General features: G+C 38.6%; 1 protein-coding gene across 2 annotated transcripts; it reads right to left on the bottom strand.

Moving 5' to 3' along the window:
- Positions 1-5878: 5878 nt before the first annotated feature.
- On the bottom strand, positions 5879-13608 carry depdc1a (DEP domain containing 1a). 2 transcript variants are annotated; one of them, XM_083553798.1, is made up of 12 exons: positions 13325-13608; positions 12820-13085; positions 12346-12478; positions 12139-12260; positions 11899-12029; positions 11723-11770; positions 11194-11325; positions 9179-10036; positions 8382-8554; positions 8054-8227; positions 7084-7248; positions 5879-6993 (listed from the first exon to the last, which is right to left on the bottom strand). In XM_083553798.1, exons 1-12 carry the CDS (start codon positions 13370-13372, stop codon positions 6850-6852), a joined length of 2394 nt encoding a protein of 797 aa, XP_083409924.1. In that variant the 5' UTR covers positions 13373-13608; the 3' UTR covers positions 5879-6849. The 2 variants fall into 2 exon arrangements, with proteins under 2 accessions (XP_083409924.1, XP_083409925.1); XM_083553799.1 differs by lacking the exon at positions 9179-10036 and having other exon boundaries at positions 13325-13607.
- Between the last annotated feature and the right edge of the window lie 109 nt (positions 13609-13717).

Raw genomic sequence — 13717 nt, forward strand, 5'->3', positions numbered from 1 at the left:
GTTAAGTGGAGTAATTTGACAAAACTTCTTCTTTCGACTTTTGGATCATCTGTCTCCATACCACGCTGTCCTCTACATCTGCCTCTTTCACACCAACTACCTGCATGTCTTCCCTCACCACATCCATGAACCTCGTCCTTGGCCTTCCTCTTTTCCTCCTATCTGGTGGCTCCATCCTCAGCATTCCTCCACCAATATAACTCATGTCCCTCCTCTGCACATGTCCAAACCATCTCAATCTCGCCACCCTCACCTTGACTGATCAACTTAATTCCCCTGTAGTTACTGCAGGTCTGCACATCTCCCTTATGCTTAAAGATCAGTACCAGCACACTCCTTCTCCATTCCTCAGGCATCCTCTCACCTTCCAAAATCCTGTTAAACAATCTTGTTAAAAACTCCACTGCCATCTCACCTAATCAATTTCATGCTTCTACAGGTATGTCATCTGGTCTAACCGACTTCCCACTCTTCATCCTCTTAATCGCTGCTCTCATTTCCGCCTTACTAATCCTATCCACATCCTGCTTCACCATCTCCACATCATCCAACCTTCTCTCTCTCTGATTTTCCTCATTCATCAGCTGCTCAAAATACTCCCTCCATCTTCTCAGCACACTCTCCTCACTAGTCAACACATTTCCATCTCCAACCTTAATTGCTCTAACTTGCAGTACATCCTTTCCAGCTCGGTCCACTGCCTGGCCAATCGGTATAAATCCTTTTCTCCTCCCTTACTGTCCAACCTCTCATACAGCTCCTCATATGCCTTTTCCTTGGCTTTTGCCACATCCCTCTTTACCTGCTGCTGCATCTCCTTGTACTCCTGCCTACTTTTCTCATCACTCTGTCGATCCCACTTCTGTTTTGCCAACCTCTTTCTCCTTATGCTCTCCTGCACTTCCTCATTCCACCACCATGTCTCTTTGTCTTCCTTTCTATTTTCAGATGTTACACCAAGTACTTTTCTAGCTGCCACCCACATGACTCCTACAGTAGTTACCCAATCATTCAACACCTATTCACCACCACCGAGCCCCTGTCTGACCTCTTCCCTGAACCTCACACTACAGTTTTCCTTCTTCAGTTTCCACCATCTTCTTCTTCTTTCAGTCTTTACTCTCCTCATCTTCTTCTTCACCTCCAAAACCATCCTACAGACCACCATCCGATGTTGTCTAGCTACACTGTCAAGGTTCATCTCCTTCAGGTTGCATCTCCTGCATAGAACATAGTCCACCTGTGTGCACCTTCCTCCACTCAAATCTACCACCATCTGCCCTTCTACATTCCTTTCCTTAAAGCCATACCTACCCATCACCCACTCATCACCTCTGTTCCCTTCACCTACATGCCCATTAAAGTCCAATCACCAATCGCTTTTCCTAGGTACAGCATCTACCACTTCTTCTAATTCACTCCAGAATCTTTCCTTTTCCTCCATCTCACAGCCGACTTGTGGAGCATAGGCACTAATGAAATTTATCATCATCCCTTCAATTTCCACCTTCACGATCATCACCCCATCAGAAACTCTCTTCACCTCCACTACACTCTTACTGTACTCTTCCTTTAGAATCACCCCTACACAATTTCTCTTTCCATTCACACCAAGATAGAACAGTTTAAACCCACCTCCAATGTTCCTGGCCTTACTCCCTTTCCACTTGGTCTCCCGAACACACAACATATCTCCCTTTCTCCTCTCTATCATATCAGCTATCTCTCTCCCTTTACCAGTCATACTACCAACATTTAAAGTACCAACCCGAACCTCCACTCTCCTCCACTTCTCTTTTTCCTGCTGTCTCTGTAGACCTCTTCTTCCTTTCCTTCTCCTCCTTTGGTCAACAGTAGCCCAATTTCCACCGGTACCCTGTTGGCTAACGATACCTGTGGTGGTTGTTGTTAACCCGGGCCTCGCCCGATCCGGTATGAAATTCTTATTTGTGATCCGCTTATTCGATTTGGCACGTTTTACGCTGGATGCCCTTCCTAACGCAACCCTCCCCATTTATTCGGGCTTGGCACCGGCACTAAGAGTGTAATGGCTTGTAGCTCCCTAATGGCTGGGTTGAGTAATTTGACAGAACAATATACAGTGAGGAAAATAAGTATTTGAACACCCTGCTATTTTGCAAGTTCTCCCACTTAAAAATCATGGAGGGGTCTGAAATTGTCATCGTAGGTGCATGTCCACTGTGAGAGACATAATCTAAAAAAAAAAAAATCCAGAAATCACAATATATGATTTTTAAACTATTTATTTGTATGATACAGCTGCAAATAAGTATTCGAACACCTGTCTATCAGCTAGAATTCTGACCCTCAAAGACCTGTTAGTCTGCCTTTAAAATGTCCACCTCCACTACATTTATTATCCTAAATTAAATGCACCTGTTTGAGGTCGTTAGCTGCATAAAGACACCTGTCCACCCCATACAATCAGTAAGAATCCAACTACTATCATGGCCAAGACCAGAGAGCTTTCCAAAGACACTAGAGACAAAATTGTACACCTCCACAAGGCTGGAAAGGGCTACGGGGAAATTGCCAAGCAGCTTGGTAAAAAAAGGTCCACTGTTGGAGCAATCATTAGAAAATGGAAGACACTAAACATGACTGTCAATCTCCCTCGGACTGGGGCTCCATGCAAGATCTCACCTCATGAGGTCTCAATGATCCTAAGGGAAGGTGAGAAATCCGCCCAGAACTACACGGGAGGAGCTGGTCAATGACCTGAAAAGAGCTGGGACCACCGTTTCCAAGGTTACTGTTACTGTAATACACTAAGACGTCATGGTTTGAAATCATGCATGGCACGGAAGGTTCCCCTGCTTAAACCAGCACATGTCCAGGCACGTCTTAAGTTTGCCAGTGACCATTTGGATGATCCAGAGGAGTCATGGGAGAAAGTCATGTGGTCAGATAAGACCAAAATAGAACTTTTTTTTTTTTTTTTTTTTTCATTTCATTTCATTTCAAAATAGAACTTTTGGGTCATAATTCCACTAAACGTGTTTTGAAGAAGAAGAATGATAAGTACCATCGCAAGAACACCATCCCTACTGTGAAGCATGGGGGTGGTAGCATCATGCTTTGGGGGTGTTTTTCTGCAAATGGGACAGGGCGACTGCACTGTATTAAGGAGAGGATGACCGGGGCTATGTATTGCGAGATTTTGGGGAACAACCTCCTTCCCTCAGTTAGAGCATTGAAGATGGGTCGAGGCTGGGTCTTCCAACATGACAATGACCCGAAGCACACAGCCAGGATAACCAAGGAGTGGCTCTGTAAGAAGCATATCAAGGTTCTGGCATGGCCTAGCCAGTCTCCAGACCTAAACCCAATAGAGAATCTTTGAAGGGAGCTCAAACTCCGTGTTTCTCAGCGACAGGCCAGAAACCTGACTGATCTAGAGAAGATCTGTGTGGAGGAGTGGGCCAAAATCCCTCCTGCAGTGTGTGCAAACCTAGTGAAAAACTACAGGAAATGTTTGACCTTTGTAATTGCAAACAAAGGCTACTGTACCAAATATTAACATTGACTTTCTCAGGTGGTCAAATACTTATTTGCAGCTGTATCATACAAATAAATAGTAAAAAAATCATACATTGTGAATTTTGGATTTTTTTTTTTTTTAGATTATGTCTCTCACAGTGGACATGCACCTACGATGACAATTTCAGACCCCTCCATGATTTCTAAGTGGGATAACTTGCAAAATAGCAGGGTGTTCAGATACTTATTTTCCTCACTGTACTTGAAAGGATTTAGTCTATTCAACTGAAAATAATTGTGAGGACAACTTAAAATGTTAAGTTATGTTCACTCAGGTGAAACTCAAGGTTATCAAGTAACCATTTCTTAAATTTTTTAGGGCAACCAGTTTTCTCGTTTTTTTATTAAACAACTCACCCGGGCTTAGAGTGTATGCTTCTGTCTGTGGCACTTTTAGGATGGTTATGTTTAACTCTAAGTTTAATTTCTGCTTCAGTTTTTTGAACCACATGTAGTTATAGTTATTTATGTCAGTTAAATGTACCACACAGAAGGCTGATTGTAGTATCAGCTTGGCTTTGAAAGTTTAAGTTCCTGTGCAAAACTGATATTCTTAGCCTTTGTGTTTGGCACTCGAGTTTGCTGGTTTGTTAAAGTTAAGTGCTGCTTATGTCTACAACTGTAGAATGTTTGGTTTATTGTTATTAATGGTTAAGGTAGCAAAATATTTATATAATGTTTGTCAGTATATCTCACCCTTTCAGTGTTTACAGGTTTAGGACTGTAAAACGTTGACCCTCTTAACAAGGCAGTGGAGATGCCCTGAATCTGTGATTTTTCATCAGAAAGTTTGGCTGGCAAATCAAATCTCTAATGTTCCATGTACATGAATTTCATAAGATTTGGTTTTTTATTGTGGCCTTAGCAAGTAATTTTGTGTCATACCAAAGGTGACAAACACACAGAGAAAGGATGCTGATACATTAACAATCAGTCTATTCATAAAACTGAAGAGACTTTTAAACTCATCAAAAGAATTGCATTCAAACTTCAGCTTATTTTTACAAATTAATTTATAAAAAATGAAGGTAAACTTTTAATAAGTTTGAATCTCTGCTGAGCAACTGCACCTTAACCTTTTCAGTATTCCTAAACTTTCCTGGAATATTTAGAAAAAGAAAATGTTATAATTGTTTTTATTTGACAAAAAGGTGGCTTCACTTGTATTAGTCTGTGTTCAGTTGAAATTTGTGCCTGGCTATTAAACAGGTTGGATCAGAGGTCAAAATGGTTCATTACAGAACGCATGCCCAAGCTAAAGGAGATTGTCTTGATGTTAAAATTATTTCTGAGGGGCACAACTTTTACAAATCAGATTCACAGGTATTAAATAAAATGCACAAATATCACCACTGTTTTCAGTTACACTGTCACCAGTAACTTCAAATAAAGTCCACTGTCAAAAGAAGTGGAGCCACATGCTATACACACCTAACTTCTGCAACAAAGTTTTTATTAATTATGGTTTGTCTTAACTGTGGTTAAAAAAAATAAAATAAAAAGCATACCAAATAAAGGTTAAATAAAAAAAAAATATATATACAATTTTATATATATATATATATATATATATATATATATATATATATAAATAAAATTGTATATATATATATATATATATAAAAATTGTAATATATATATATATATATATATATATATATATATATATATATATATATATATATATATATATATATATATATATATAAAATTTAACATTTCATTCCGTTCATGAGTTATAGACATTTTAGTAAAAGTAGCCCAGCCTATTTCAATCGTTTTGGTGACCCTTTGTGACAGTGAGTCGAAAAGTAACATTTCTTTTAATATTTATTGATAGTCACTGTCCAGGGAACATTTCTGCACTGGTTTGGTTGGGGTGAAAAACCTAGGACAGGTTTGCAAAAGTAAGACAATCTGTGAGTTTTTCTTTGTTTTGACCCAAGGATTAAAAAAATATATATAAAACATCTGAGGCTATGACAAACACGTTATGGCTTTAAAAAAATAAAATAAAATAATTTTTGATCCCCCTTTTGGCCAATTGAGTTGATACTTTATCAACCTCTCCCCAAATTGAGCTCCACAATCTGGCCAAGTTTCAAGTCTCTAGGCTTTACAGTTTGGTCTACACGATCAGTTTTAGGGCATAGTAGTAGTAATAATAATAAAAATAATAATTACAAATCCCTACAATTAAAATAGGGTTTCAGCACTACTTGCCCTAAATATTTAATAAAAAAATAAAAAAACAATCCAAAAACCTACTACACTATACTACAACAGCAGCTAATTCATTGCAGACAAATGGCAAAAATAAAATGTGTTCCTTTTATTGCATAGCTTAAATTCCATAAACATTGTACATCACAAATGTTTGGCAGGGTTAATAAAGTGTGTTAAACAAAAGCATCACACTATAAATACTGTTCATGATCACACTTCAACTTAGCATTCTTTTTTGTATTTTTTTTTATTGAATTTGAATATCAAAACAATGCACTATACTATAACAAATTCTGCACTGTCAGAATAAAATAATCTCTAAATGGTTAGATAAACATCTATGAGGACAGATGAGAATAGTGCAAAAATCATTTCTATTGCATAGTGGGCTAAAACTAAAAGGTTTAAAAGCATGGGTTTGAATTCAGTTTTAAAGATTCTATGAGAAGCCAATTCAGCATGAATTCATATTAAATGATAAAACACAGAAATTATGTTCACAACAAACAAAACAAACTTATAAGAACATGTCAGTTAAACTCTGACAAAATTGTTATATAAGGAATGGGGGAAACACTTAAAGTATAAATAAAATAGACAAAAAAAAAAATAGTTATAAAACAAGACACACCTTCATTTGGTTTCTACACAGCCTTGCTTAAACGAACCGCTGCGAATACTTTTGTAAACATTTCATGTTAAATTCTATGTTTCTAGTTAGTTTCCCAAAAAGCACCAGAGTTAAAATTACCCAAAGCATGAGCTCCAACAAATGCAAGGCAACTATGTGCATCAAAATAAATAAATATATAAAGCAAGAAAAATAAAACTCAAAAATTCACTGCCATCCCTTAAAAAGACTTCAATCCCAGGAAATAGTACAATTTAAAGGTAATCCCAGTCATGTGGATGACTTCTCTGCTCTTACTGGGTGAGTTAGTGAGAGCAGTATTAAGAGCTCCAACAACAATGTAACTGTAAATAATGACACAATCCCATAGTCCTAAGGCATCCATGACATGACTCTCAGACACACAGATGCAATTTTTTTTTTAGAGGTATTTAGTTGCGAATGCTAAATGCCTTTGCTTTCCTCATGCCAATCAACATTGGTGGTTTGATCTTTGGTTTATCTGCGAAAAGCTGTGCCTCACTCTCTGTGGTGGGGAAGCGGTGAGTATAGATGTCAGGATATTCTTTCTGAAACTGAAAAGGAAGAAATTTATTATTTTTTTATTTTATTAAAATTGCAGTTGATCAGGAAAATTTTGGGGAAACCACTAGTAGAGTCATTACCAATCTGAGTTTCTTTTTCTTCTCCTTGACTGACATGCCTTTGTCCTTAATGATGCTCTCCAGCAGCTCTGCAACAGCTGTTTGAGACAAAGACAGCTTCTGCTCCTCAAACTCCTGAGTGCTGATTTGTTTGCAGAATGAGTAGGTTGGAAGACCGTGTCTCTTCTAGGAGAAACAAAAAGAATTAAATCAAAATACAATAAAATTCAACTGGACTAGTTCCCTCTCCCCCAGACATGCTTCTGTTGGTATTTGCTGATACCAAAATGAGTTACCGGATTTACGATCTGTGTCATCACAGAACAGTATAGCTAGGTCCATTTAGGTTTTTTGTAGTTTGCATAGTGGTATAAGTTTTTTTTTTTTTTTTTTTTTTTTTTACATTTAAACATCAGATTTAATGTCAATAGTTTGCTTATATCGCTTAGTGTAACACAATTCTTTTAGACTGGTTAGCAACATATTTGTGCTTTAAGTCGGCGGTCTCCAACCTTTTTTGCGCCACAGACCGGATTGAGGTCAGACAATATTTTCACGGACCGGCCTTTAAGGTGTGGCAGATATAAAATAAAATAATTAAAACTGGTATTTTCTATATATAATAATAAACGTGAATCCACCGTGTTGTTTGTTGTTCATGTTGGGGTTTCAATTTAGAGGTAATGTATTGTGTTAGCGGCCGGAGCAGCCCGTTTAAGAAGGTAGCGGATGTAGGTAAGACATGTGACCGAGGCTTCATCTTGACATGCATCAAGAGTGAGCCATAGACAGATGTGGCAGGAGAATCCGGTAATTTTTCAAAATAAAACCTCATTCAGAATCAGAAAATAAATAAAACGTAAATAATGTAAGTTATGCATTCTTTTTGTGTGGCCCGGTACCAATTGACCCACAGACCGGTGCCAGTCTACGGCCCGGGGTTTGGGGACCACTGATTTAAGTGATATTATTAAAAAAAATGTGACTTCACCTGTGATCTGAGGTAGGCGACGTGTTGTTCAACAGCAGTGCGCAGGTACATGGGTGTCTGGAGAACCTCTTGATGATGGTCCATTAAAAATGACAGCAGCCTGGTGGCCAAGAGCTCATCCAGATCTACTTCCTCCTCACAGCTCAATACACAGCGAGAAAATGTTTGCACCATCTGCATTTACACACACAAAAGGGGCACACTACCTAAACAAGCAATGCCATGACAGGCCAAGAGAATGCAACTGCAACTTCATGAAATGTGTAAAAAAACTAAATTCTTTACAATTACTGAATGATCTCTGTGACACGACATGGATGTTTCTTACCAGCGTGCGTGTCCCGATGGTGTCATGCAACCGAGGCATGTCCACGTTCTGGCTCATGCGTGAGATCATGCGCAGGAGCAGTTGCAGTTTGCGTCGTGATACCGGAGGAAGGAGTAGGGTGCAGAGTTGCAGGGCCTCAATAGCAAGCCGCTCCAGTGCAGGCTGGAGCAAGCCTACGAACCCCCACAGTCAAAGAGATTTGCAGTGAAGCACAACATATAAAGGCAAATGCAGCAATAAATAGAAACTTTGGGTTTAGTAACATGGCCAGCCATACAGAACTGTCGTACAGTGATTTGATCCATGCAAGTCATTCAGACAAAAATATATTAAATCCGATATTTCAGCTTCTGATTCACACATATTTAGTTTTTACCTCTCTTGTTCCATTTTGTTGTTTTGATATATAAATCAATTTCAGCAAAAAAAACAAATATCTTTACATTTAATTTGGAAAAATATTTACTATTTGTTCCTGCATGCATGACTACAAAAAAATAATATATGGAATCCCGACCAATAAAACGAAAAGCATTTATATACACAAACACGCACACACAAAAACCGCACAAAGAGAATATTCGAAAAATCTGTTCATACATCACAAATTTACAGACTATTTCCAAAAACATGTTCTCACCAGTTCCAAATATCATGCAAAAAGAAAGGAAAATAACATGCTAAAAAGTTAAATGCATGCATGGTAAAGGCAAGGTTAAACACACACAACAATCACAAGCCACACCAACACAAGCAGAACACTCACAATGCTGTGGACAGACACATGCAAGTCTTACTTTGCTCAGGACTCGGGCGACGTGCAATGAAAGACATTGAGGGACGAGACGGCACACCAGCCTTGCACAGATCCAGAGAGCTACGACAGAGTCTGCTATTGCTTGGCCCTGTGCTGACATCCAAGCAACTTCCATGCAAACGGACCAACCCAAGACCTCTAAGACTAACGGTAGAGGAGGACAAGTCTGGTCTCATAGTAATTTCTGCTATTGGAGCATTGATGCTAAAAGAACTTTCTGACATTTCTCTGTGCTCCAATATATCAAGACAGTTCCCGATGCTCCTGGGCCGAGGCCGGGCAGATCTCTGCTTGGTGGGTTGACATTCTGAGAGGAGATGGGAGCTTGAGCTACTGTTGCTTTGAGAAGTCTCTATACCAGGACAAGTATCACTTGTCGAGGTGTTACAGGACACGGAGGAAGAACAATCAGGCTTAGGCTCCATATTTACTTCAAAACTTCCTTGAGAGGAGGGACTAGTGCTGTTAGTCCTTGTTGATGCTAGACTTTCAGCAGACCTAAAAAGCTCCCATTTAGGGCACGAATCTACAGATTCGTCCAGGATTCTTTCCAATGAGCAGCTCCTGCGTGGAAACCTGTTAAGTTGACGTCCGTTGGAACGTGCCCTTGAACCCGCAAACTGGGTCTTAATTTTAGTGGCAAACACCTCTTTCATCGGTGAATCTGTCTCTTCAAAAGACTCCTTTCTTATCAAACTCAACAAGAGGCACTCAGTGGATCTAAAGGCATTCGCAGAGTTCAGGTGAGGGGCTTTAGCTGGCTGCGGATAGCTCAATTCCTCCAGGTTCTTACGCTTGCCACGCTGTGTATTGGGAGCAGCTGCATAACCGCACAAAACTAGCAAAGGATCAGACAAGACAGCATCAACAACAAACAAGCAGGCAAGGATTAAGGAAGGATAAAAAACAGGAAGTTTTTAGGAGTCAGGACGCATAGGAGGGTTAGTTTTTAAAAAAGTACATAACAAAAGCACCAGGAGTAAACCGTTATTGTTAACTTTCTGCCTTTCAGTGAAATAAGAAGTAAAACATCTGCTATTAATTCTTCCCTCTCATTCTAGTACTGCTTTTTCAGCCAGTGTGTTTTCAGCCAATGTAAGCTAAATAATTAATTTACACAGACTGAATTGGTTCAAGCTAATAAGTAATCTAAGCGATGCCGTTATTGGGATAAAGGTTAAAGCAGTTTTAGCACCATGAACAGCTACGATGAAGAGAAACCTAGAATGATTTAAGTGTTAAAGCATGGCTTTACTAGTCACCTGATTTATTTATAGAAAATATTGAAAAAATCTTTGCTTTTCGAACTAAATTTCCTTTCAACAAAATGTTTAGACCTATGGTTTTTCTTAGACTAGAACGTAATGAACCAGCATCAGTAACTATTTATTGATAAAGATTTCAAAGCACTTTTGGCATAAATGAATACCATGGGATATCACATTCATTATAAACTCTTTTGTTTACAGAAAAATTGACATTTATGGTGGATTTTTTTTTTTTTTTTTTGCATGAGAATACAAACCAGAAAATATAAACATGACTGGAGAAAATAAAGTCATCAGACTGTTTGAAATGTAACTGGTCTTCAATGATCATTAAAATATTTCGATTAGCAAAATAAGAGAGTTTTATGTTTTCAAAGTGAGAAAGCTAATCAGCCTCTTAACACATGGCTATATTTTTATAAAAAAAAAAAAGGTTAAACCTACAATCAGAGAAATTGAGCAAACAAGTGTTGGCTACACAACAACAAACAGGGAGGCAATAATTATATTGTTTAAGTCTGCCAACTAAAAACTTTCCAGATGCCTGAATTAGAGGGAAGAATTTCTGAAATATTATTTTTCATAAGTATAAAGCACCATTTAGGTAGGTTCCCCTTATTTTGCTAAGAAAACATTAACAGGACCCAACAAAACTTTTAACAACCACATTCTACATTGCAACATATTTTAGACATTTCCCAAATATTTATAGCAGTTTTATACATACCCAGAACATTAACAAACAATTCATAGTACTGGAAGGTCAGCATTGGCTTGGGAAGACTGTGAAAATAGTCAGACACTGATTTGAAGACATCCCTTTCAAAGCCTGGGTAAGATGGCTGGTCAAATTTTGGCCCTTTAGAATGCAAGAAAAACACAAAAAGATCAAAACGAAAATATCCAGCTTAAATTAAAGAGAAGTTAGACTTAACAACTATGGTGCATTGTTAGTAAAAAAAATTATGTCCCCAAAAATTAAACATTATGCAGTGTGTTGTTATTTTTGGTCATACACTCAGACGATTCAATGAATACAATCAAATTATATTAGCAATATCTTTAGATCTTAAAAGGCACATCTAGCCTTCAACACTTCTCTAAACAAATAATGCAAAAATAAAGTCAGATGATGCTGCATACTCTATAGACTGAGCAACATGAATGAATGATTTATTTCAGTAATTATTCTTAATATGCATTTAAAAGATCTAAAGCGTTTAATCAGCAGCGGTTACAGTTACATTCATACTTACAGTTTGCGAGACATTTCATGGCTGACAAAACCCAGTGAGGTAGATCTTCTGTGAACAAAACCATTGTGCTATTTAGATAAGTTAAACCAGAATTAAAACTCTAAAACAAAATAAACATCTTAAAAAAGTCATGATTACATGATTAAAAATAAACATGGTTACAAAAAACGCCTTACCGGTCTTATCTTCCAAAGTTACAACTCCATGTTTGTTCACTTTGGTCATGTTATACACAATATAGTGAGAATTGACTTCTGCTGGATTTAAAACATCTTCCAGAGATGGCAAACCAAGCAACTTCTGCAAACTGGTAAAAACACAAATCAAGTGATCTGCTTCTTTCTTCTTCACCGTCTTCACAGTGTAGTGCAGCAAAGATGCTTTTTCTTAAATTGATAAGAAACCCTAATGCTTACTGTGTTAATGTTGCATTTTTCCAAATATCCTGAATTTCTTCCTCTGTAATTTCTCTACATTGTACAGCCTCTTCTGAGGATGCACCGTTGGAAGAATCTTCTACAGCTGGAGCTATATTTTCCTTGAGGAAACATTACAGTTTGAGATTTGTAAAACAATCATATTGAAAGTCAACAAAAAAAGCAGCAGTGTCTTAAAACCCTCACTTGGATTTCTTTGTCAAAGTTCTTGGAAGCTCTCAGTTTAAAGAAGCCCTCTCTGTCCTTCAAAGACAAACTCTTTTTCCTTGTGCCTTGAGAACTAGCTGGGATCGGCTTCAGCGGTGATGTTGGTGGAAACCTGGAAAATATTTGAAGAGCATGCCGAGTAATTTATTAGTTTGTCCATGCCACTCATGAAAAGCAAACAAAAATGTACAACAAGGCCAGCATGGTGGCTCAGAGACCCCCGATCAACCCTGTGATCATGTTTTCAGCATTCAATGGCTTTCCTAGTACCAACCAACTTAGCTGGAAGGCAAAGCCAAATTACACCCAAGCATGACTCCAAGTTTGACTGTGCGATGCCCAGTGCTGAATAGATGTCCAGGGTGTATTCATGCGTCATGCCCCATGATCCAATTAGACCCAGGATAAAGCTAGTAAAGATAAACAATGTACAACTTCTCAAATGTGGAATACCTGTACAGCTGACTGTTGTCCTCAAAGTCCTCGACACCCCACCGTCCTTTCACATTCTCAATGACGTGATTTTTTAAGAATTTCTTTAAAAGTTGGACAGTCTGCTGCCTGGTAACCTCAGGTCCAAAGTTACAATTGTGTCTGAGGAGATCGTGTAACCAGTCCACAGCTGCGGTGGCGGTGAAGCAGCTCGGATAAGCTTTCAAGTGCTGCCGATGCTTCTTCACAGGCATCCCCGCCCGGAAAAGCTTAGTGACTTCATTCCACTGTATGGGGGGGAAACAAAATGAGAATTTTAGAGCAACTGATGATGAGGGAAATGGCTTGATGCGTTCCTCAAAAATGATCATTTCCAACACAACAAACAGCATAACAATAATGTACAGAAAGTTTGAACTTACATTCGGGAAAATAAGTAGAAAGAAATGCATGCAAGAAGAGTCTAAATGTTTAAAAGAAACGTGTAATGTCCATGAAGCAGAGTTTGCTTGTGTTTTCCTCTTACCAGTTTGGTAGCTCGGTAAGGACCTGGTGTAATAATGTGCGACTCCATTGTTTCGGTGCCACTGACATCCGAGACGAAAAAAAGAAACCTTCAGCGACACATTCAGTAATATTCTATGTTTAGTTTATTCCCAATAAACGCCTAACATCTATAAACTGACAGAGAACACAGCCAGAGCTCGCGACTTAACGTCTACACAGACGCGCAAATAAGTGCACAACGTGGCTGCAGCTTTTCAACCCGAACGCACTGTTTGAATCGATTCCGCTGCGGTCGAGAGCATTTTGATTGGAGCGTTTGTTTGGACACGTGACCGTGTTTTGCTTTCATATACATTGATCGCAGAGCTGCCCCCTTCTGGACAAATGATAGGTTACATTAAGGGCTGCTAAT

This window comes from Silurus aristotelis, assembly GCF_946808225.1.
Source record: "Silurus aristotelis genome assembly, chromosome: 11".
NCBI lineage: Eukaryota > Metazoa > Chordata > Actinopteri > Siluriformes > Siluridae > Silurus > Silurus aristotelis.